Source organism: Myotis myotis, unplaced genomic scaffold, assembly GCF_014108235.1.
Source record: "Myotis myotis isolate mMyoMyo1 unplaced genomic scaffold, mMyoMyo1.p scaffold_m19_p_1, whole genome shotgun sequence".
Taxonomy (NCBI): domain Eukaryota; kingdom Metazoa; phylum Chordata; class Mammalia; order Chiroptera; family Vespertilionidae; genus Myotis; species Myotis myotis.
Window position 1 is genome coordinate 2,408,172 of NW_023416313.1, and position 23,380 is coordinate 2,431,551.

At 63.1% G+C, this 23,380-nt stretch overlaps 1 protein-coding gene across 2 annotated transcripts in view; it reads right to left on the minus strand.

The window, feature by feature from the left end:
- SORCS2 (sortilin related VPS10 domain containing receptor 2) overlaps window positions 1–23,380 on the minus strand; it is a 232,339-nt gene that overhangs the window by 124,260 nt on the left and 84,699 nt on the right. For both annotated transcript variants that reach the window (XR_004970897.1, XM_036328153.1), the window contains exon 2: window positions 3,909–3,976. Coding sequence is in view for 1 of the 2 variants with exons in the window: in XM_036328153.1 (XP_036184046.1) it covers window positions 3,909–3,976 (68 nt within the window). In the remaining variant the exon portion in view is untranslated. The remainder of the gene's footprint in view (window positions 1–3,908; window positions 3,977–23,380) is intronic.

The following is a 23,380-nucleotide window of genomic DNA, read 5'->3' on the forward strand; positions in this document are numbered from 1 at the left end:
GCGCCCACCGCGGAGGAGGCCTCGCTCAGCCAGCGGACACTCCTCACACAGGAATCACCGCAGACACGATGGGAGGAGAAATCTGCTTCAAAAGGCAGCATGACGCCATTTGTGTCCATTTTCAAACACACTAAACAGCAGAACATACTGCCTGCGGACAGACACACACGTGTATTTAACACATAAGCACACCTGGGAATGACCTGCACCAACCTCAGGGCAGGGTGCCTTCTGGGCCGGCACCGGCGGGTGCAGGGGTGGGAGGAGGGAGGAGGGACTCTGTGCCTCTGTATTTCTTTAAGACATGGAGCTCCCGAACGGAAAGAAATTAACATCCCTTACAGCCCGGCAGGGTGCTGGGCTGGGCCAGGTTGGAACTTCATTCCACCACCGTGGCTCCACCCACCGGCCCCCACTAATCCCAGGACCCCAACGTCACTCCAGGCGGGGAGGGAGAACGGCTTCGATTATCTGGTGGACACTGTGCTCGCGACAGGGCGCCTGGGCATCGTCCCCGCAACCTGCACATGTTAAAGGTTTCATGGTGAAGGTGAGGAGAGAGGAAGGCATCACGCCCCAGCCCAACACCAGCGAGGGGCCTCTACCACGTCGCTTAGGCGAAAATCCGAGGCCTGCCCCTGCCCCCACCCCCCGCCTCGCTCTCCCCCCACCTCCACTCCCCGTCCCCCACCAGTCTCCCGGGCTGTGCCTGGCTGCAGGCCCTGCCCAAGGTCAGATGCACCAGTGGAAGGTGGTTTCATAGCACCTGGCTCAGAGGTGGCGCGGGCAGTGTGGGCGGGGCTGTGGGACCCGGGGCTGCCATTTCAAATCCGCTCAGTGCGAGGTCACAGTCCCAGGGCTGCGTCGTGGACAGGTGGGCCAGTGCCCACTTCCTCTCCTGCTCAGGCTGCCCCCGGGCCCCGCCCGCTCGTCTCCCAGCATCGGGGCAGCTCTGCGCTTCTGGACCCCACACCGCCCCCCCACCCCAGGCTGGCCGCCCCCCACGGGGCCTGAAGCAGCAGCCGGGCGGGTGGCATCCCCAGCAGAGACCAATGGCGATCTGCCACTTCTGAACACTCCTCCCGCGGTGCCCAGAGAGAGTGGAGCTAGCGGAGAGCGGTCACCAGAGGAAGTTGGTGAGTAATGGACACAGGGCTGCTCGCCGCCCCGGGAGCCGGGGGTGCGGGTGAAGGCCACGCCGCAGCCTGTCCGGCCCTGAGATCTCCTGGAAAGGCAGGAGGTCTGCCAGGGCCACCACAAACCCACCGCACGCGGCGCAGTCATGGACTCCCCGGGACTCAGCCCAGGAACCGAGGGAGGAGGCGAGCGACACGTCTACATTTTTTATGGCGGCAACAGAGCTAAGCATGGGAATGAGCCGACTCCAGGGGCCAGAACAAGGTGGTAAAAAAAAGCATAACGCAGACACGATGCAACAGGGAAACACACTCTGCGTGTCAGGGGAAGAGGAGCTCGGACTCTGCGCCGGGTCTAACGACACGGGCCTGGCAGCAGCAAGAAGACAAGACAGCCCCGGCCGGGCGGCTCAGTGGGTGGAGCATCGTCCTGTGCACCAAAAGGTTGTGGGTTCGATTCCTGGTCAGGGCAAGTATGGGAAGCAAACTATCGATGTCGATGTTTCTCTCTCTCTCCCCCTTCCTCTCTCTAAAAATCAATAAAAACATGTCCTCGAGTGAGGATTAGAGGGAAAAAAAGATGAGATAAACAAAGAGTCATTGCAGCCCGCGGGTGGGGTGGTGGGGGAACGCTCTGGAAATGAGCGATGCTTCTGCGAGCATTTTTAATAAAGGAGAGGAAGCGTCTGCGTACAGAGACACTGACGAGAGAGGAACATGGGAAATTAGAATCTGTTGGTCTGCTCGGTGAAAAGCTAAATTTAGACGGCGCGCTGTTCCAGGGACTGTCATGTTATCTCACTCAGTCCTCACAGCCTCCCACACGGGGGTGTTTGGTCCCCCTTCACGGGTAAGGAGACTGGGGCTCTCGGGGAGAAGGAGCCCCCCTAGGGTCAGGGTCAGGGTTAGGCTCCCCCAACCTGCTTCTGACGAACCCCGAGCCCAAAGCCCATAAACAAGGGGTCAGGTCCCCAGGCCTCGCGGCTGGCCCAGGCCAGTCCCCACCCCCACCCCCCCAGCTCCTCGGAGAACCCGCAGCAAATTCTAACTACACCCAACTCCGTCCGTGCAGGCACAGGCCACACCAGGAAGGACCGTGTGCCGTTCAGACATTGCAGGTCCGCTCGTTTCCCGTCTCCCTGCGCTGAAGGGCTGCAGGGACCGGCCTTCCGGATGCCTCGACCCTGCAGACGCCGACACGCAGGAGGGGGGCAAACAAGGGGCTCAGGACCCACTTGGGGGGAGACAAGACTCCAGGGTCCCTGTCCACTCCGCGGCCAGGGGACCCATCCTCGGACCTACAAGAGGGCCCGCCTTGGCCAGGCCAGTGTGCTCAGTGGTTGAACGTGGACCTATGAACCAGGAGGTCACGGTTTGACTCCTGGTCAGGGCACAGGCCCAGGTTGCGGGCTCGATCCCCAGTGGGGGGCGTGCAGGGGGCAGCCGATCAATGATTCTCTCTCATCACTGATGTTTCTATTGCTCTCTCTCCCTTCCTCTCTGAAATCAATAAAAGTCTATATTTTTTTTAAAAAAAGAGGGGCCCCTCCCAGGCGCCTGCCCTGACACCGAGCCTGGAACACAACCCTCACAGAGCAGCCAGGAGAAGAGAATTCGCTGGAACCGTGGCGCTCACACCGTGTCCACTCCCATCCCAAAACAAACCGCCTGACCCGCCACCGGAGGGCCATCCGAGAGCGTCCCTCCGGCCTCTCCTTGGTGGGCGAGCTGCTTCAAGGCTCAAATGGAAATCAACCAGGACATAAAGTAATGGGGGGGTGGGGTGCGGGGGGCAGTGAGCATCTGTCCTCTCTCCAGGACTCCATCCCAAGGCTGGAAGGACCGGAGGACAGGCAGGTGGGCCCGGGGGCCGGCCACGCTGCTGAGCTGGTGGGAGGCGTGAGAAATCTCCGGGCTGCGTGAGTGGCTCATCCCCACCTCAGCCTCACGCGTCCCCGGGCGCCGACCCAACGCTGCCTCTCCTGACCCAGCAGAGAGGGGCCCAGCTTGAGGCGCCATTTCACGCCCTTCCCAGGGATCAGGACGACCCAGCAAGAACCAACGCTCACCAGCCCTCTCTCTAACGGCCGCGCCAAAGCCGAAAACCCACGCGCTCACGGCGGCTGGCACGGCCCGGCGTCCGGGCCCGCGGGCTGCGGTGTCGAGTACGGATTTCAAATAGAAAAAGGAGAGTTACTCCTCAGGAAACACATCGTGGAAACCAAGATGGTTCAGTGAGGACGTGGGAGGGGCGGCGGCCCACGGAGGACACAGTCCTGGCCCGAGGGGACCTGACGCCCTCCCGGGGGGCAGATGCAAACACTGAGGGTGGTAACCTCCCGGGCTTCCCCCTCGGGCCGCCTCACTGGAAGCCTCGAAGGCCCTAAGCTCGGCCATAAAGGATCCCCCGGCGCCCGGGTCTCCATTTGCCAAGCCTGTCGGCTGAGCCTGACAATGGGGCCGTCGCGGGCCGCTGGGCCCCAGGAGCTGCGCCCGGAGCTCTGAGCCCGGGCCCCTACGCGCCCTGGCTTCCCAGCGTGAACCCTGCCTCCGGAGGAGGGCGCGGCGGGAGGAGCGGGAAGAACAGAGAAGACGGCGCAGTTCCGAGCCTCGTCCGTCCCGCAGGCTGTGCACCCACTGGCCACGCTCCTCCTTTGCCTCCAGCTCCCCCCGTTCGCCTTTTCAAGCGGAAGAAAGGCTGCCGGGCCGCCCACCCGCAGGGCTGCACCCCTCGGAGACGCCCAGGGGAAAGGGCCCCTCGGGCTGACTTACCGCCACAGAGAACTTTCCAGCACCTTCTCCGAGTCCGCGTGGTAGTACTTGGTCAGGATCAGGATCACCTGCGGTGGCAACAGGAAGAGGCAGAAATCAGTGGGTGTCCCGGTTCCCAGGGAAGGATGCAATGACCCCCACCCCAGGACTGGGGTCTTGGGGAATGGCTGCCCCCTCCTCCCCCCACAGCCGGCATCCCCAGGCTCCGCCCCTGCACATAGGGCACAGACAGGAGTGTGTGAGGCCCTGACCCCTCAGGGCTCCTGCCCTTCAGGATGACATCCCGGTCCTCTGAGGTCGCCCAGGAGCTGCCACTCCACGGGAATAATTCACACCCAGCCCTGGACCCTCTCCAGCTGAGGTCAAAGGGCCCGCCAAGGCGCTGGTCCCAGGATGAGTGCAGGACGCCTGGCCAGGCTCCCGAAGCTGGGGCTCTGTCCCCCGGCACCTTGCAGAACCCCGACACCAGCCGGCTGCTGCTGCAGGGGCTGCCCCCAAGCCCAGCGCAGGCCCAGCAGGGGGCTGTCAGGACCCAGGACAGTGGGCTGGGGAGGGCAAGCCAGACAGCCAGATGGCCGGGGCCAGGCCAAAGGTCACCACAGCGCGTGAGTGCGTGCGCACACCCACACAGCACACACACATACACATTCACGCACGCACACATGCAGCACACACACATATACATGCAAGCAGGCGCACACAAAGAGCACACACATACACATGCACATGCACGCACAGCACACACGCACACACGCAGCACACACATGCATGCACAGCGCACACACAGAGTGCACACACACATGCGTGTACACACACACATACAGCACACGTATGTGCACAGACACACACTCTTCATTGTTAAAACCACCGCCCCACCCTGGGCCCTACCTAACAGCCGCTGTCACGGCAGGCCTGTGCAAAAAGCGCATCTGTTTATAAGAATGAAAACGCGTGTTTGAGAGCACCCTGAGTTCTTCAAAACAAACGCACGAGCAGCGAGGACATGAGGATTCGCCTGGGGGGACAGCCGCTCCCGGGCACCTCCCAGCCGCGGCATCTCCCTGCCTGTCAAATCTCCCTTCACTCACTGCCCCCACGAGCCCCTCCTAACCCTCCCGTTGCCATGGGAACCCGGGGGGTAGGTGGGAGCACCCTGGTCCCCAGCGCAGCCCTCGGCCCGGCTAATGCGGGGTCACCACGTCGCCACCGCCGCTGGGCTCCTCCGGCAGCAGACCAGTCTCTGCTCTCTCTGCTGGTGCTTAGAGCGGGGAGATGTGAGGAAGGAGGTCACCAAGGGGGCGGCGAGCATCTCAGAGGCAGCGATGATTAAAACCACGCTCGGCACGGGCAGTGCCCGCGGGCCTCCTGCTGGGAACAGAGCGGTCCCTCCGCCCGCCCCGCAGCCCGCGGGGCCCGTGAGGCCGCGTGCTCTAAAGACGGAGGCCGAGGACGAGGCCGAGGACGAGGCCGAGGACGGGGCCGACACGGGAGACAAGGGCCTCTTTAGCCGACTGATTCCCACGTGGTGGCCCTGCTGCTCCGGGGGTTCCCAGGGGCCACAGTGACAGCTGGAAGGGACCGCAGGCCCATCAGGAGTGAAACCCTCACCCCCATGTCCTTGTGAGCCCCCCCACGCTGGCACACCTGGGCCTGGGAGCTCCTCCCCTAACTCGGCTCCCACTTCTGCCCAAACGGACTAATCCTGCCACCGGCCGGTCACTGAGCGGGCCGTTCCCCCTCCCGCCCGCTCTGCGTGGCAGTCCCCTCGCGCCCCCGTCCCTTCTAAGCTCCAGCCATTCCAGGCCTCGCAGAGCTGCTCCTCACCGGGGACCGCCTCCCCCCACCCCACGCTACTCCCTACTCAACTCAGACCTCAGACTAACTGACGCCACCTCCAGGAAGCCTCCAGGACCCCGCCCCTGGGTTCAGTGTCCCCTCCCCTCCCCAGACCCTGTCCCCTCCCCCACACAGCTCACAGAGCCGCTTCACCAGCGGATAAGGAGCCCTTCGGGCAGGGACCGGCCTGGTTTATTCCCGAGCTGCACCCGGACGAAGGCCACGAAGCCAGGCAGCGGCGGCTGCGCTGGGCTCCCTCACAGTCCCCTCTTCGGGGAGAGGACGCGCCCACTCTTCACACATGAGGGCAGCGTGGCGCCGCCCTCACCCCCCGAGCTGATGAGCCTTTGGGGTCCCAAGGCTGGGGACCGGGGTCCTGCTTGCCCCAGGCAGAGACTAGGAGCTGCCCAACTGGGGTCAGCGCTGGGGAGCCCTGGCCAGTGCCCCCGACTCCACAGCAGTGGCCGGAGGGGCTGCTCTGTGCTGGGTTTGGGGTCAGACCTTCAGGTTCCAGGCGCCTCAGTCTCCTGATCTCCCTCCGTGCGGGGAAGGAGGGGCACCACACAGAATCGGGGGGTGGCACTGGGCACCCTCCTCGCTCTGGCATCGCCTCTTCCTCTGCAGCCCTGGAGGAGGGGCTACTGTCCCCGAGCGGCCGGGAGGATGACGTGTGATCGCATGTGTGGAGCGCCTGGCACCTGCCTGGCACCTGCCTGGCACTGAGAAGGGTTTGACAAATGACTGCCCCTTCCCCCTCCATAGCTCAGCCAATGGCTGCGGGGACACAGGCACGGCCGCCCTGGGTGCCACAGGCTCTGAGCCACTCAGCCCCAGATGGCATCCCTTGGTGCCCACAGGGCCACGCCCTCTCCGGCTGGCAGCCCCCCTTCAGGAGAAGCGTGCTTCCCTCTGGGAGCAAACTCCCTCCCCGAGCTGCAGCCTCCACAGGAGCCCAATGGGCAGGCCCGAGCTGCCACCCCTCCAACAGACCCCAGCGCCGGCCGCCCCCACTCCCCGGGCCAGCACAGGACATGCGCATGGACGGGCTTTCCTCGGGCAGCACCCTCCCCACCGCCCGTGCAGGAGCCCAGCTCTCCAGTTTGCTCCCCAGTTCCCATCCAGATGGTGTCATGGCCGTCGATCCCCCGTCCTCTGAGAGCCCTCGGGCAGCCAACAGGCTCCGTGAGAATGACTGAAACGGCCTCGAGGCCACCGCGCACTCTGGCTGACTCCTGGACGCACCAGCGCCTAGCGGGACCCCATCCGCACATCTGCCGCCGCACGTGACCACCTGGGTCATCCCTGTCATGGGCGACTCATGTGCCCCAAAAAGGTGAGGCAGTCCTGACCCCGGGGGCCTGGGGCCTCGTTTAAAACCAGGGAAATCAAAGCGGGTTCATTCCATAATCCAATGGCCGGTGTCCTTACAAACGGGAAGTGAGGACACGGGGAGGGCAGCGTGCAGACCAGGGAGAAGACGGCTGGCCTCAAGCCGCCGAAGCCGCCAGAGCTGGGAGACAGGCCTGGGACAGCCTCGCCCACTCGGCCTCCGAGGGAACCAGGCTGCCACCGTGAACTTGGACTTGTGGCTGCAGAACTGGAGGTGATCAGTGTCTGTGGTCTAACCGCTCTGCTTGGGATAATCCATCAGGGCGGCCCCAGGACACTGACACAGGCACGCGCCCATCCTCCGGATGAGGACACTGAGGCCCAGCCTGCTGGGGGCGACACAGCTGGGAACTGGCAGGCCTGGGTCCCCACCGGGGCTGCCCGACTCCACCAGCAGGTGCCCTGTACCCGGCCCCGCGCCCATGCGCTCTGCGCTGGCCGGACTCGGAGAGGGGTGGGAGGCTCCCCAGAGCACCCCACGGACTCCCTCCCCAGGTTCCACCACAGGAAATGCTGGGGCCCCACCCTGGGCTGAGACAGGGGACAGCCAGCCCCTCCCTCCGTCAGGCGCCTCTCAGAGGCACGGAACCCAGTGTTTAAAAGCAGAGAGTGAGCGCTGAGCTGGGCAAGGCCCATACATCCCAGGCAGTAGCAGAAGCCAGCGGCGGGGCGTCAGCAGCCTGTGGCGAACGGCACTTTCCCAGCGCGTCTGTTCAGGGAGAGCGTAGCTTTAATAGGTGGGTGTGGGCAGGCCTGCCACCCCAGCTGGCCTGGGAGAACAGTATTTACTCTCTCGTTTCATAACCTGACTGCATTTTCATTTCACCCATCACGCCTTCGTCACAGTCACCGCAAGTCGGTTATTAATGACACGACAAGGTCCCTTCCCCTGGGAGCTGGCCTCATCGGCGCTGGTGACGGCGATGAAGGCGATGGATACACTCGTGTGGTCCCTGCCACACAACATCCAGCATTCAAAGTGCCGGGACCTCCTGGAAGGGCTGATCCCGGTTTCAAACCAGAACACAACCCGCCCCCCCCCACCCCCGGCTCCAGGGCCCTCCCCGCCTCCCCACCCGTCCGCAGACACAGGACCATCTGCTCGTTTCTTCCAAGGATTTCCCTTTGGAGACGAGGCTGTCACATCACAGAGGAGCTGGGGACAAAGACGAGGCAGGTGAAGAGAGCGGGGGGTTGTGGGGAGGCCGAGGTCTGGGCCACAGCAGCCCCGAACCACATCCCCCGGCCAGCCCGGCCGGCCGGCACCCCGAAGGCCAGTCTCAGGGCTGCCTGGAAACCAGGGGCCTGTGTTCCCACGCCGGCTCGGGAAGAGGCCTCGGGGACCCATGAGCTCGGGGTCACACAGACCGACTCCTCTTCCCCTGAGCACCGGAGAAAAGGACAGGAAGGCCTGTCCCTGTGTCTGGTCCCATCCCCTCAGCCATTTGGGGTGCAAGCCGACTTCCGGGGGCCGGAGGCCTCGGGGCTTTCCTGGGCCACTTCCCCCGTAAAAATATCAACAATGATACCTTAGGTTTCCATTGGTAGAGAAGAATGTATTCCTATTACATACCAAACCGTTTCCTTGACCTAGAAATCTATTCTTCTTCCGATCTTAAAGGAAATTAAAACATTTTTGTGGGCCCCTAAATGCCTGTGGGCCCCGGCGTGGAGCCTGTGTCTGCGGGAGCCACGGACCCCGCAGCCCCCGCCGCCCCCCACGCTGGATGGGCCTGTGGTGGGTCCCCCACACCCTCTGGCACCTGGCTCTCAAGTGCAGGTGGCCGGACTCCCTCCCCAGAGCAGTGGCTTTCACACTGTCCTGCAGGACCCTGCTGAGAATCTCAGGGTCACACAGGCCCAGCGGCACAACCTCCCGCCGTGTCAGGGTTTGGGGACCAGTCTGGGACCCAGTCTCTGGGCCAGTAAGCCCTTCCCATTCCCTGGGGCGCGAGCAGAAAATCCACTCCACACTCTCGGGGTCCTGACCGGGGTGGGCCTCTCAGGTCTCAGGAGGTGCGTGGTCTCGGGGCCCCGCTGGGCCGTGACGTCTGGGGACAGCCTGGAGCTGTCAGGCAGGACCTCACTGTGCAGCTGGTAACGTCGCCCAAATGCAGGTGAGGAGGACGGCGCTGCCCTCCCAGGAGCCACAGCCACAGGTCCTGGGGACCTGGCAGTCAGGTCCTGAGGACCACGACCCCGCCACTCCCCACTCAGCCCCTGCCCTGCACCCGCCCCGCTGCAGAACCCCACGCTTCAGAAAACACCCCGCTTCCCTGAATGCTGAAGCCCCGCCCCAGCTTCCTCCCCGGCAATGAGCCAGGAATCCAGTGACGGGGAGCTCACTACCTCGCAAACGCAACTCGCAGGACAGGAAACGTGGGTGAAACTGTCGACAACCGGCAGCAGCTTCAGCTTCTGTACAAACCAAGGCTGACAGCAGGCCCGCCCCGGAGAACGCCGTTGCCGAGACGCCCCGAAGCTGCGTCTTGGGGAGAGCCAGCCACGCGGGGAAGGCCCTCCTCGCCGAGCGGGCCTGGGTGGGGGCTCACGCGGAGCCCGAACCCCTGGCTGGTGTGGAGTGTGCCTTTGAGCACAGGGACAGCGGCCTTGGGGGCCCTTATCTGGGCTTTCGGACACACGGGCAGCCATGACCCTGGTGGCCTTGAGATCATGACCCCAAGGGAGACTGTGCCCTGACACCTGCAGAGACGGCCTCCCGGGCACTCCGCTGCTCACCCGGCTGCAAGTGGCCTCGTCTGAGAGGTACGGGGCGTGGGACCTGTGATGGCAGATGTCGGGGACCCCCCCACCCCCATCCCGCATCCCGCCCAGGCAGGGCAGCAGGAGGACAGAATGCAGCCACAGAGCGGGAGGGGGGCCAGGGCCCAGAGAGGCAAACCGCCACAGCCGTGCCTTGAAAGTCGTGAGTATCTGAAGAAAGGCGTTTCTGAAGTGACATCTGGTGATTTCTAAAAAGCACGTGTCCGCCGCTGTCCTCGCTGCGTTTCCTAAGCGCTGCGGCCTAAAGGACCCCGGGCTTCTGCGGAGGTCTCTGCATGAACCTGCAAACGAGGAGGCCTGCTTCTCGAGAGCCCCTGGCCGCTGCCCATGCTGGGAGCCGGCGCGGCAAGTTGCCGTCCCTCCAGCCTTGGGCATCACACCCGTAAAGGGACCCGTGGCCGGAGGGTGGCTTAGTGGGGAGGCTAACACCTGTCCTTCTCATTCCCACGTCACTGCAGTCGCAGCATCCCAGCCAACGGGCCTTGCAGCTTGCATACCTCACTGACGGGGAGCTCCCCACCTGTCACAGCCCCTGCTCATGTTCAGCTGAACCTGTCTCCCTGCCTGGGGGACCCCATGGGCTGCGGCTGCTCCCCGTGGCCACCCTATAGACACCTGACCTCCCTCTCCCCGGGCCAGGGCTCAGGTGGCCCAGCTCCCACAAACCCATCCATGAACTGGCCACAGACCCATCCATGAAGAACTAATCCACGGCCCACATGGGGTTTCTGAAAGAATCCTTATTTGCAAAGCAATCCTCATGAGATGGCTCGTTCTCGAATCTGCCTCCCCCTGCCCAGCCCCTCCTCCGCCCTCCCCGGCGCAGGGTCAGAGGGCAGCAGAATCCCATGGTGGCCGCACGCTCCTGCCTTACATGCGGGTGACTGACGGGCCGACGGAACCGATGGACGATATGGAGCATCGAGCGGGTCTGATCCGAGGCCCCCTGCTCTGCCTGCCTGCCTCGGCCAAGGTCAATAACACCCTGCGTCCATAGTGGAGCATGGAGGGGCGTGGCCCTCCAACTGACCGTCGCAGGCGGTGCAAACCTGGGCGGGCAGGCCTCGGCTCGTTCCCAGCCGCCAGTGGCGTCGGAGTGGGGAGCGGGCCCGCGGGGAGCGGTGGACACAGGTCACGGCCTGGGGTGCCATGGGCAAGGCCTGGCACACAGGGGTCCTCCCAGCAGCGGGCAAGGCACTCCAAAACGTGCTTAACTTGTCTGAATAGACCCCGACAATAAAGCTTAGCCAGGCGAGAAGCGACCCAGCATTGCACGAGAGATGTTCGTTTCATTCAAGGTCACGGGCACCAATCAAACTGGTTTCATTTTCAAATCAACAAACATGACCCTGGCGTCTCTGAGTGTTTCCGCTTGGTCTCAGGCATCCTAGCTGAAAGCAGAGAAGAGACATATCTCATGCCATGAGAGGGAGGGCACAGGCAGCTTGCTTGGAGGGACGGAAATGGCGGAGGCTTGGTTCCTGGACACACAAAGCAAGCTCTCCCTCCCTGAGATCTGATGCTGAGCCCTCCTGGGGAGGGGGGCGGGCAGGGGACAGCTGCTGTGTCCTCCTCCAAGGACGAGGACGGTGACAATTCTGCAGGGAACCGAACATGTGGCTGAATCGCACCTCCCGCTGCCTTCACAGGGGTGGCATGGTATAGGACAGACCTGTCAAATCCAGCCGCACATGTAAACTTGTGGGCCAGCCTGGCTGTCATCCCCAGCTATGGTGAGGGGCGCCCGCCGGGTGAAGGAGCCCCTGCCCCCTCTAACAGTCATGTCCATCAAGCTCACAGAGAAAGAGGCCTTGATCGAGAGCCCTGCTCTGGTGAACAGTGACGGGCGCTGATGACGCGCACATCTGGCAGGACTGCGCGGCACCCACCGCATCGTGGTCTCAGCGTTCAGACACAAGGCCGGCGGGGGAGGTCCCACTGAGACCGCGGCCTGTGTCTCTGTGAGACTTCCCTCCCCCGGGAGTCAGACCGCTGGCGGGAGGCGTGACCTGTCGCCCGACACTGTCCCCAGTTCGGGGCTGGGCTAACACATCTGCCTGTCAGCATTCAAAGCCACGCCTGCACCACAGACATCAACTCAAAACGGATCCTAGACCTCACGCACACTCTGAACCTCACAAAACAGGGGAGGCAGCTTTAGTGGCTTTGGGTTGGTCAAAGGCTCTTAGGTAAGACATAAAAGCATGGACCAAAAAAGTGTGTGTGTGTGTGTGTGTGTGTGTGTATATATATATATGAATTAGACTTTGTCAACATAAAAAACGTATGCGCGAATGACAACGTTTAGAACTGGAAAAGATAAGTCAGAACCTGGGAGAAAATGTTTGCAAAATACACATCTGGCAAAGGATTCGAATCCAGGACATGTAAATCCTAAAAATTCTGCAATACACGCAGGACAATAAAAATGGCCCACACAACTGAACACTCACTTTACCAACGAAAACATATGGGCGGCCAGTAAGCGCCTGGGAAGATGCTAATAGCAGGAACCAGAGAAATGTGAATTAAATCACACGCCACCTCCACGCACTTCTCAGAGCAGCTCACACGCGGAGCTGACAACACCACGAGCGGACGAGGAGGAGCCACCCACACACGCCCCGCCCCGCCCAGGGGAGGGATGGCCCGCGGGGCGGCTGCTTGGAAACAATTTGCTTAGAAAGTTAGACACACACGCATCACACGCCCCAGCCACCCCACTCCGAGGACAGTGACCGCGTGTCCCTGCAGAGGCACCATGCTCGTCCTCCCGGGAAATGACACCCACGCTAAGGACCACTCAGCGGCACACACGGCCGGGACGCAGGATGGGAAGTCTGCACGGCGGCCGGAGAAGCCAGGCCGGGCACTGCGGGCAGACGCTGCCCAGACATCCCTACAGGGTGGGCCCAGAGCCAGGGCAGTGGTTCTCAAACGGGGGGCATTTGGCAATGTCGGGGGGTTCCTGCCTCTATTGGGAAGAGGCCAGGGGTGCTACTAGACGTCCTACAGGGCACAGGGCAGCCCACCAAGATCCAACGCAAAATGCCCGGGCCCACAGTCTGAGAAACCCCCGCGAGGTGCCGGGTGGCGCCTTAAGAGAGCACGGGCGATGACCCCCACAGGCAGCTGCCTGTGTGGCCGGCTCTCATGGCCGCCCCCCGGCTGGCTGTGCGCCCTGCGGGGTGGACTTTATTTAACGATGAGGACGCGGCTCAGACACCACTGCGGCTCGTGCAGCTGCTCAGTGAGGAGCCGGGACCAGGCCCCACAGCGAGCTGACGGCACCCCCGACCCCCGTGACTCCCGGGGTCTGTGTGGAGGCGGAGCCCCTGGCAGCTCAGCTCATCCCCAAGTCATTGAGCGGCAGCCACGGGGCAGGCTCCTCCGTGAAGGCAGCAGTCCCTGGCCCCGGGGAGAAGGAAGCACCAGGCCCCCCTCAATTCCTTTCCCACCAGATGATGAATAAATAGAGTCCCACCAGGACACCGAAGTCTGGAGGCAGAACACGGCGGAGGGCAAGACCTCAGCATGAAATAATGAATGTCTGATCCCCCAGGAGCAGCCGAACGGGAAACTGACATCGCCATGGAAACCAGGGAAGTGTCCTGAGGTTCTCAAGGAGGACAGCGTGGAGCCTCTTCAGATGCGCTCCAGGCTGGAATAGTGAGGGGGGCTCCACGCCGGGCACAGGCGGCCCGCAGGGCACAGGCAGCCCGCGGGGCACAGGCAGGCCACTGGGATGGGGCCTTGGAGGCCTATCTGGTTGGCATCTACCCACCATGGTGGGGACAGGCAGCTTTCCCAAAGGCAGAATGGGGGCTGTGCCCTCGGAATCTGCAGTTGGCACACACGTGGCACAACCCCTGCAAACCTCTTCAGAAATGCAGCAGGATGAGCAGGGCACCGTGGACCTTAGATAATGGGGCCGTGCCCGACTCTGCTGGCACTGGAGCGGCCTCAGAGCAGGGGGCAGATGGGGGCGGTGCCCTGCACCCCAAGGCCCAGCGGAGCCCACAGTCCCCGGCAGACCGGCTCCGGGCAGCACCCGGGGGCCGAGCCGCCTCGGGAGAGGCTGGAAGCAGCAGCCGCCACCCAGCGGACGGCACGAGATGGGGACTGCGCCGGGCAGGCGGCAAGGAGGCACGCACCTGGCACAAGAGGGGACCAGAAGCAGCGGCAGGCACAGGGGCCTTCAGAGTGAGCGGGCAGGCAGGCAGGCCCAGCCAGAGGGCAGCACGAACAGACACCTTGGGTGCGCCCGGAGGCCGTCCCGGTTTCCGCTGCCCCCACCCGGCGGCCCCGCTGGCACCACAGGCTGGCGCGCAGGAGGAAACAGCGCGTGATGAGGATGGGCGAGCTCGTTTCCGTTGACGGTGTTGATGTATAATCTTTCAATAAAAAATTAATCAGCCGAGCTGCCAAGGACCCTCATTTGAAACAGTTTCCCCCGAGTTGCTAATTCTATTCTCAGCCTCGTTACAACTAATTATCGGGAACTGTCTCGAGGAGCTCCCAGATGGACGGCTGGCCTCTCAACACAAACTTCTCCTGCCCCTCCCCCCCCCCCGACCCTCCCCCCGGGGCCAACCTGCAGCCTAAGCAGGTATCTCAGGGCCCAACACTCACCCCGCACCCCCGCCCCCCCCCCCCCCCGCCCCTGCAACCACCAGGCCCATGCATCTAAACAGAAGGAAAACCTGCAGAAATTCTAGCACTTCTCAGCCCCGCTGGGGCCGCGCACACAGCTCCAGCAGGCGGTCAGGGACTGGCGGCCCAGCTCATTGGAAGCTGGTGGCCCCCAGGGAGGCCTGTGCCCACTCTGGGCACCGTGTCCCAGCCCTGCCTGGGGGGTGATCTGCAAGGAGGGTCCGGCCTGAATGTCCTGGGCAGCCAGCGCAGGAGGCACAGCACACACTCCATGTGGGGAGGACCTGCTGACACGGGGCCACAGCTGTGTGCACTCGCCCAGCTCGAGGAGGAGGAGGAGGAGGGGAAGGGGGAGGAGGAGGAGGGAGAGGAGGAGGGGGAGGGAGAGGAGGAGGGGGAGGAGGAGGAGGGGGAGGAGGAGGAGGAGGAGGAGGAGGAGGGGGAGGAGGAGGAGGGGGAGGAGGAGGAGGGGGAGGAGGAGGGGGAGGAGGGGGAGGGGGAGGAGGAGGAGGAGGGGGAGGAAGAGGGGGGATCTCAACTCCACAGAAGAGGAACTGCAGCTCAGACTCGGGGTTCAATTGCTTCCAGCCAGTTCCTTTATAAAAGCTGCTTCCCGGGACCAAGAGCGACACTTTTTAAACCACGTGGGTGCCTGCTTTGCCTCATCCTTAAAACCGAGGGGTGGCCTCATGGGCAGCCTCCCTAGGAGAGCAGCCAGGGGGTGAGCAGGGCTGGCCATGCAGTGGGTGCGAAGTCTGCCCCAGAGGCCAGGGCCTGCTTTGGAGCGGGGTCCCTGCACGCCCCTCCCCAGTGTGTGAGCAGGGGACAGTTTCCGGGCCCCGCAGTGACAGTGGGGAGCCCTCTGCAGAAAGGCGGGTCCCTCCCGCGGTGTTCAAGCTGCTCTCCACCCCCTGCGTCCTCCCGCGGCCCAGAGCCGAGGATGCAGGGCCACAGGCAGCTCGGCCACGCAGAGGCCACGCTGCCAACCCAGCTGCCACGCAGCGGGGCGGCCTGGGAGGAGGCGGGGTGTCTGTCACCGGCTTGCACTCCAGAGCTGGGAACTGGGGTGAGGTTTGGGGCCCTGCCAAAGCCTTCATGATGCTTGGAGAATCTTCTTTCTAAATTGTCTCTTCTTGTTTTCCCATTCCCCCAAATTTATTTAAAAATCATCTGCATGACCTCAATGCACATTTCACAGCCCCGTAATAAGCAATTTCCTAGCGAGTGTCACAGCCACTGCCGAGCCCTAAGCAGACGGGCACCGGGCCTGTCGGCAGCTTGCGGGCACTCAGCCTGGCAGCCATCCCCAGAGCCAGGGGTCGTCGGGGTCGCTCTGAGGACTCGCCTGGCAACCACGCTGCCTACAGCTTCCTGCCCGCCACTGCTGTGCTAGCCAGCTCAGCGGAAGCTATTTAATTCTTCCCACCAGCCCTGCAGCAAAGACCGTCCCATTCACAGGCAAGCAATTTGAGGATCAGAGAGGTCAAAGGACTGGTCCAAGGTCACACAGCCAGTAAGTAGCAGAGCAGAAACTCAAGTCCGGCTGTCGAGTCCTGCTCCGTGCTCACGGCCGTGTTAGTCAATGTGCCAGTTCTCCACGCTGACCACTGTGTTCTGGGCGCACTGAAGTCTGTCACCACCCCTCGTAACAGGCGGTTCACTGAACAGCATCCAAAGTGTGATCGGGTCACTGCAAAGTGCCACAGACTTATCCCCTCCTTTGCCATAGACCCTATACTCCCGTCAATGCATCCTGAGGGGTCATGTCATTGCTGGGGCCACTCGGTTCCTTTTGGGGGAGCTCATACTCCATGGAGACCCTGGGGCACTTCTAACACCCGCTGCTGCTGGGAAAGGGCCTGTCACCCGCTTGGAAACCTTGATGCACAAGCTGCATCCATCCCTCTAAGATTGCTCTGCGACTTTCACTCCTTCCCTCCCACCGGGCCAGCCTCCACCACTAACCTGCCATGGACTTGAGCCACCTGCTCCCCTGTCTCCCCTGGGCCACAGTTCCCTCAACTGGCTGCCCAGCCGAGGTCTCGGTATGTGCTTGAGGGGACTAATGAGCAAGAGAGCGAAGGAACGCTTCCCTCCACCAACTACTAGTGCATCCTGAGAGCCGGCTACGCACCCGCTCTGCGCTGTGAACACAGCGGCGCACAGATCGGACCGTCCCTGCCCCGGGGAGCTGACCGTCTCAGGGAAGGTGGGCAAGCAAGAGGGCCCAGCACACAGCCCACTGCAGGGACAGAGGCTGAGGAGAGGCATGGAGGGTGTCCCAGAGACGGGAGGGGAGGGAAGGGGAGGGGAGGAGAGGGAGGGGAGGAAGGAGAGGGAGGGGAGGAGGAAAAGAACCAGATGAAGGCTCCACCTCTCCCTCCCCCACAGAGGGACGGAGGTCTCCCAACAGGAGCCTCGCACTTGTCCCTGCGCCTGCGCCTGCTGATGACTGCGCTGTGACAGCCACACAGGGAGCGCCCACTGTGTGCACCTGCCCAGGACAACGCGCTGCCAGCAGGCTGTTTGCCTGAGGCGGGGGCGGGGACAGGCCAGCCCTGGCTGTCTGACTGGCTTCTCTCCTGGGGAGTCCTAGCCAATGGCCCGGGTCATTGATCATCATCTCATCATCGGTGCCGCTGGGCAGCAGGCGGATAAACAGCAGGTGCGCGGGGCTCCGGGGGGCACAGCTGCCCACACACGCAGGGGTTCCCGATCTCCGCCCCAGGGCCTGGGCTCCGCCCTCCCCCATGAGCCGCTGGGGGCCTGGCTGTTTGAGATGCTTCTGAAGACACGGTTCTGGACTTTAAGAACATGTGACAGTCAGGGACCACCATGTTCCCAACGGAACCCCTGACGACACCAGATGCCCCAACCCAGTCCTGTCCAGGCCCCCATCTCAGGCTGCACCCCATCCATCCAGGTGCCCCCCAAAACACCTGGGGTCCTCTGACACTTGTCCTCCCCTAACACCCCCAGGTCCAAGTCACACCAAGCCCCGCCCACACCCTCCCCTGCCCTCCACTCTGCTGAGGGTCACCCAGTGGGAGCCGGCCCCATCCCCCTGGCCCGCGACAGCCCTCCCGGTCTCTCGGGCCTCCTGGGCCTCCTCCGCCCTCACCCTGAGCAGGCCCTGCTCTTAGCACAGCTGGCCAAGCCCCGCCAGCCTGGCTCCCGCGCCCTCCCTGCTGTGACAGCACCGTCACAGCTGCCGCCAGAGTGACCGAGCTCTGTGTGAGCGACAGGATGAGATCTCAGGGCGCAGAGAGGTCACGACGCGCAGCCGGCCCAGCCCGAGCGGGATTCGGACCGGGCCTGGCTCCTGGCTCTCCCACGCCTTCCCGCACGTGGCGGGAAGGCCGCGGGCGCTCAGCAGCTGCTGCTGTGGGTGCTCTGGCACCTGCTTCCGTCACTTACACACGGACAGCAGGGCCCATCCCTGAGCCCCAGGGCTCTCTGTGAAACGGAGAGAACGCTGGCCTCAGCGGTGCCTCCGGTCCAAGGAGTCCAGGTGCACGCGGTCCCCGCAGGGCCTGGCGCACAGTAGGTGCTCAAGTCGACGCTATCTCCCCACCCCCACCTTCCGCCCCGTTCTGTAGAGGGAATCAAGCGGAAACCACTCTCCAGGGGAGAGAAACGTCCTTCCCGAGAATCCCTGCCCTCGCCCTGACTGCTAATCCCTGTGCACTGCCCCACAGGAGAGGGCGTCGGCCGGGAAACGGGGCGCCCTGCCGTGTGGACTCCCCCAGCAGCCACCCCGCACACTCTGCTGATAGGGCATGATTTCCAGGCCTCTGGGCCCAGCCCAGAGAGGACATGTCAGACACGCTGCTTTTATCACATTGTGAGGAGCGAGAACAGGATGTCACCGTGGAGACAAGTGCACTTCCCTGTCGAGACAACTCAGAACATTCCGCCTGAAAAGAAAGATGCCCCCGGATGAACTCAGTCGAGCCCGGGCCAGCCAGCGCATATGAGGCAGCTGCTGCTCACGGGACCGATTCTACTCTCCAGCCTGCGCATAAGGCTGTAAGTTACACAGGTGGTGATGGCGACGGTGACGGTGACGATGGTGGTGGTGGTGATTATGGTGATGGGGATGGTGATGATGGTGGCGGTCATGGTGATGTTGATGGTGGTGGTGGTAATAATGATGGTGATGTTGATGGTGATGATGGTGATGGGGATGACGGGGATGGTGGTGGTAGGGATGATGGGGATGGTAATGATGGTGGTGGTGGTGATGATGGTGATGGTGATGGTGATGATGGTAGTGGTGATGATGATGATGATGATGATGATAGTGGTGGTGATTATAATAATGGTGATGGTGATGGTGATGGTAGTAGTGATGATGGTAGTGGTGGTGATGATGATAGTGATGGTGCTGGTATTGGTGATGATGGTGGTGGGCCATGGACTCTGTCAGCCTGATGGTGACCACTAACATTTATTGAGCTCTTCGCACCACTACATTAAGTGCTGTAAGTGCTTTGCCCCACTTAGTTCTCACAAACAACCCTGTGAGGTAGTGGGTATTGTTATTATTCCCATTTCATGGATGGAGGAACTGAGTCCCAGAGACTGGGGTCTTTCTCAAGGTCACAACCTTACTTAGTGCCAGAGTCAGCGTTTGTACTCAGATCTGCCTGACCCGGGCCCCCGTCACACACCCACCGAAGGCCTGCTGGCGGGAGGCAGGCCGAGGGGCGGGGAGAGAATGCATTGCGGGAGCGTGCAGTGTCGTAGGAGAACTGCAGGGCCCTGAGCTTGGGGTGATGGTGGGGCTCTAGGGGCAGAATATGCGGCCAGAGCTGACCAAGACAGCCCTGGAGGCCAGGCCAGGGCTGGAAGGGCAGTGGCTAGGCAGTGGGTGCCAGCAGAGAGCAGCAGTGGCACTGCCCACGCCCTGCTGTGGGTGAGAGTGGCATCTACCTGGAGCCACAGCCCCTCAGGCCAGGGCCCTCTTCCTGGGCCCGGGTCATGGCCCTGGAACAGACAGTTGGCCCCAGAAGCCCGGGCGCCGGTCCACTGGGTTGCGTACGCAGAGCCGGCTCAGTGAGCGCCCACCCAGAGACCCGTCGTGAAAAGTAAAAACGCCAAGGGCGGCTCTTCCGGGGCTGAGGCCCGGGTCTCAGGTCTTCCAGCTGTCAGGGGCGTGGCCCACGGGAAGAGGTGTGAGGGGAAGTGGACACGTGTGGGAGGCCCCAGCCCCGAGGCCACCCTTGCAGCCCATTTATCACAGGCCAGCACTCCTCGCCCGCTGGCTGAGACGAGCATTGGGAGGGGACAGGCACCCAGCGGCAGGGGCCAGCGGCAGGGACGTGAGCTGTGGCACCTCAAATCGCATCTCACCATCTCGTTCGCTCATAGCCCCGTGCCTTCCCACAGGCTGTTCCCTCTGCCCTGCCTGCGATCACAGAGCCAGGCTGGCGGGTGAGGATGTCAGCCCCAAGAGCAGCCGGGAGCCTGCCCTTCTCCGGGAGGGGAGGGGCCAGCCCACCCCCGCTCTGAGCCAGGCCTGCCCTTTGGAGCTGCCGCCTGATGGCCCTGGTCGCCTGGAGGGCCTGGACGCTGTCAGCCTGAGCACTAAAGCAAGATGCGGTCATTAGCATCCACCCTGCGGCCTCGCTTCCTTCCCCGCTCCGCCTCTGTGTGAAGGTCAGCTTAATAAAAGCCTCAGTCTGCCCGTGGCAGCCCCGCACCCGCGGCCCCAGCGCCCCCTCCGCGCGGGTCTGTCTCCTGCTGCTCTGGAGTCAGGCAAGCGGGGTCTATTTTTACCTTCATAGAGTCCTGCTATTCACAATCGCTGACTCCGGGAGCATAACAACAGGGAGAGGGCGATGCCGCTAACACATGGCCCAGCGTGGCTCGCGCGCCTCCACCCCCTGCCCCCGCCCCCCGCGGCTGCACCAAGGCCCGGCCCCAGGCCCCGCTCCGGAGGTGCTGCTAATTGGGCAACAGCCTGGGCCTTCGCTTGGTTTCAAAGGACGGCTGTGCAAACACCCCCTCACGCCACCGGCCTCGCCTCCAGGTGAGGGTGACACTTCACGGGGAGCAGGTGCCGAGACACAGCTCTCCCAAGGCCTGGCGCTCGCAGCCTCTCCGCGAGGAAGCGCATCCGCGAGCACCACCCTTCACGTCCGCTGGGCACCGAGAGGTACAATTAGCCTCGTGGAGTCACCTCCACACGGCGTCTTCTGTTCCGTGAAACAATGAAGCTGCTGCTGGGGGGACGCGGGGCAGGTGGGGGGCTCCTGGAAGAGGCTGGCGGGAACGTGCGGAGTCCCAGACAGCCCGCGTGGCTGCGCGGAGAGGCCAGGCGCTCAGAGCCGCCGAGGGCACGGAGCCAGGGCTGGACCCCGGGGGACCCTGGGGCGGGGGCCGGAACACAGAGCCCGGGCCCAAGAGCTGCGCTTGTCCTCAAAGTGGAGGACACTGACCATCCCTGAGAGTGAAGACGCACAGAGAAGGGACAGGAGGCGAGCAGGGAGCCGGCTCGAGTCCCCGACGCCTGCCTTCCCTCAGCTTCTTCCCACTAGAAAGGGAGGAGGAGGGGAAGCCAGGACTGGGGAGCCTCCAGCCTCCGGGGACAGAGGACCACGATGACCCCAGGGCCAGCCACCCTCCTGCTGTGACATTCAGGCCATGTCACATGGCCTCTCGGAGCCTCAGTCTCCCTCTCAGTGAAATGGAAATAATGTCACAGCAACCCTATGATGTATGCAGATTCCATCGGCTAAGGAAGAAAAAAACCCTGTACCCTGTCGGCCAAACAGTAGGCAGATCAATGGTGTTTAATATCAGACCGACGGCAGGACCAGTAAAGCGATAATGAGCCAGCTCGTGGGGCACTCGTTACAATAATGAAAGACCGCGAGGATTCATTAAAACAACGCCGGCGAGTGCTCAGCGCTGGCGGTTACAGGGTGAGTTACCACGGCTGCCGTAATCACCGTTACCGCCGGCTGCTTCCCGGGATCTCTACCAGGGCAGACGCTCCCCTGCCCCCCGTCGGCCCTGGCCTGTCCCTCCGTCGCCTCCGGCAGAGGAGCCGCGTGGGGCCCATCGTGACCTCGGGAGGCAGCCCTGGCCGGGCTGGCCCCGCTCTCAGTCCAGCTGACCTGATTGTGATCCGGCTGCACCAATGCCCACGGCATCGCATGGAATCCACTCGAGGGGAAAATAAACTCATCTCCACAGAACGATGCTCTGAGCGCGGCCGGCAAAGGCCGCAGACAGACCGCCTGTCCTGCCGGCTGTCGGACCCCAGCACCGGTCGCTGGGAGCGCGAAGGTCCCTGGACGGGTGACAGAGGGAAGACCAGCGCTCAGCTGGGTGGGGCATTGTCTCGTACACGTACACACACACACACACACACACACACACACAAAAGAGGTTTCGGTTTTGATTCCCGGTCAGGGCACATGCCTAGGTTGTGGGTTCCATCCCCCATCAGGGTATGTACAGGAGGCAACCGATCAATCTCTCTCCCCCGCCCCCCTCTCTCTCCCTTCCTCGCTCCCTAAAATGCATGCCAAGCACAGGGGCCGGAACAGGTCCCCGCACAGCCTGGGAGGAAGCCCACCCGGCCGACGCCCTCATATCCTGGCACAACACGAAGTGACCCCGTGGGGGTGGCGGAGAGGCTTTCGGAACACAGGGCCAAGCCCCGCCCAGCCAGGCCCTCGCTCACAGGCGGGCGCATCGGTCCCAGACCACTGGTGCCTAACCCTGCGGGTCCCTGCGACCATGACCCCGCAGGCCCTGGGCCCGCCCTGCACTGCCTGCTCCTGGGCTGGGAGAGCCACCGTCCCTTAGCGGCTCCCCTGCCCCCGCCCCCCAGGCCACCGACCCTGCAGGACTGTGACAACGGTTCCAGGGCAGAGATGTGCCCACTGCGTTGTATTTTGTGCACCTTCATGCATTTCCCAAGTCAGCACCAAGCCCGCGTCCGGCACGAGGCGCGCCCTCGCTAAACGCTTGCCGCTAACGGGGCGGGGGGGGGGGGGGGTTCCACAGGAGTTAATGGGCATGAGTGTCTGTCACCAGGCAACACCGCGCCAACATGCATGAAGCAGAAACTACAAGAAATGCGAGGAGACCCAGCGTTTCCTGGCCTCAGCTCCTGACAGACGAAGAAACGAGAAACTAGGTAAGGACCCAACAGACCTGAACCCCATGCTCAAAAACAGTGTTAACTGGAAACTCAGCTACTGACCCCCTTCCTCCTGCCCGGGGCACAGGCACAGAAACGGACCGTCTATCGAGCCGGGAAGAAAGCCCGGAGGCTTCCAAAGTTCATGATCGGAAAGCGAATTCCACTGTCTCCGAGCTCCCCCGCCGCCAGCAGAGGGTCGCACTGAGGCCTGCATCTGTCACAGCGAGTACGGGGACCCTCACCGGGCGAGTCAGTGCGGGCGGGTTTAAAGGCCTAACCTGAAAGCAAACCGTTGGAAGCCAACCTGAGAGTCAGCCTCATGGGCGGGTGGGCACAGCCTCGGATGGCCCTGCCAGGTGACCAGGCCACGCCGTCACCCTCCGCGTCTCAGCCCCTCTCCTGTGGGATGGGGAATCGTTCCAACCACACAGAAAAATGCCAGCCCCCCGGATGACGACCTGGGAAAGGTCACCCCTCAGCCTCAATGGCCTCATCTGTAAAATGGGGCTAGTGGTCATGCTCATATGAACCCAGGGGCTACAGAGAGGATTAAAGACCAACAAACCAAGGGCCTGGTGTGCCGCAGGGGCCCCATTCATGTCCATCGGCGACCCCTCCTCTCCACCAGCCTCCTCCCCACGCTACCGCC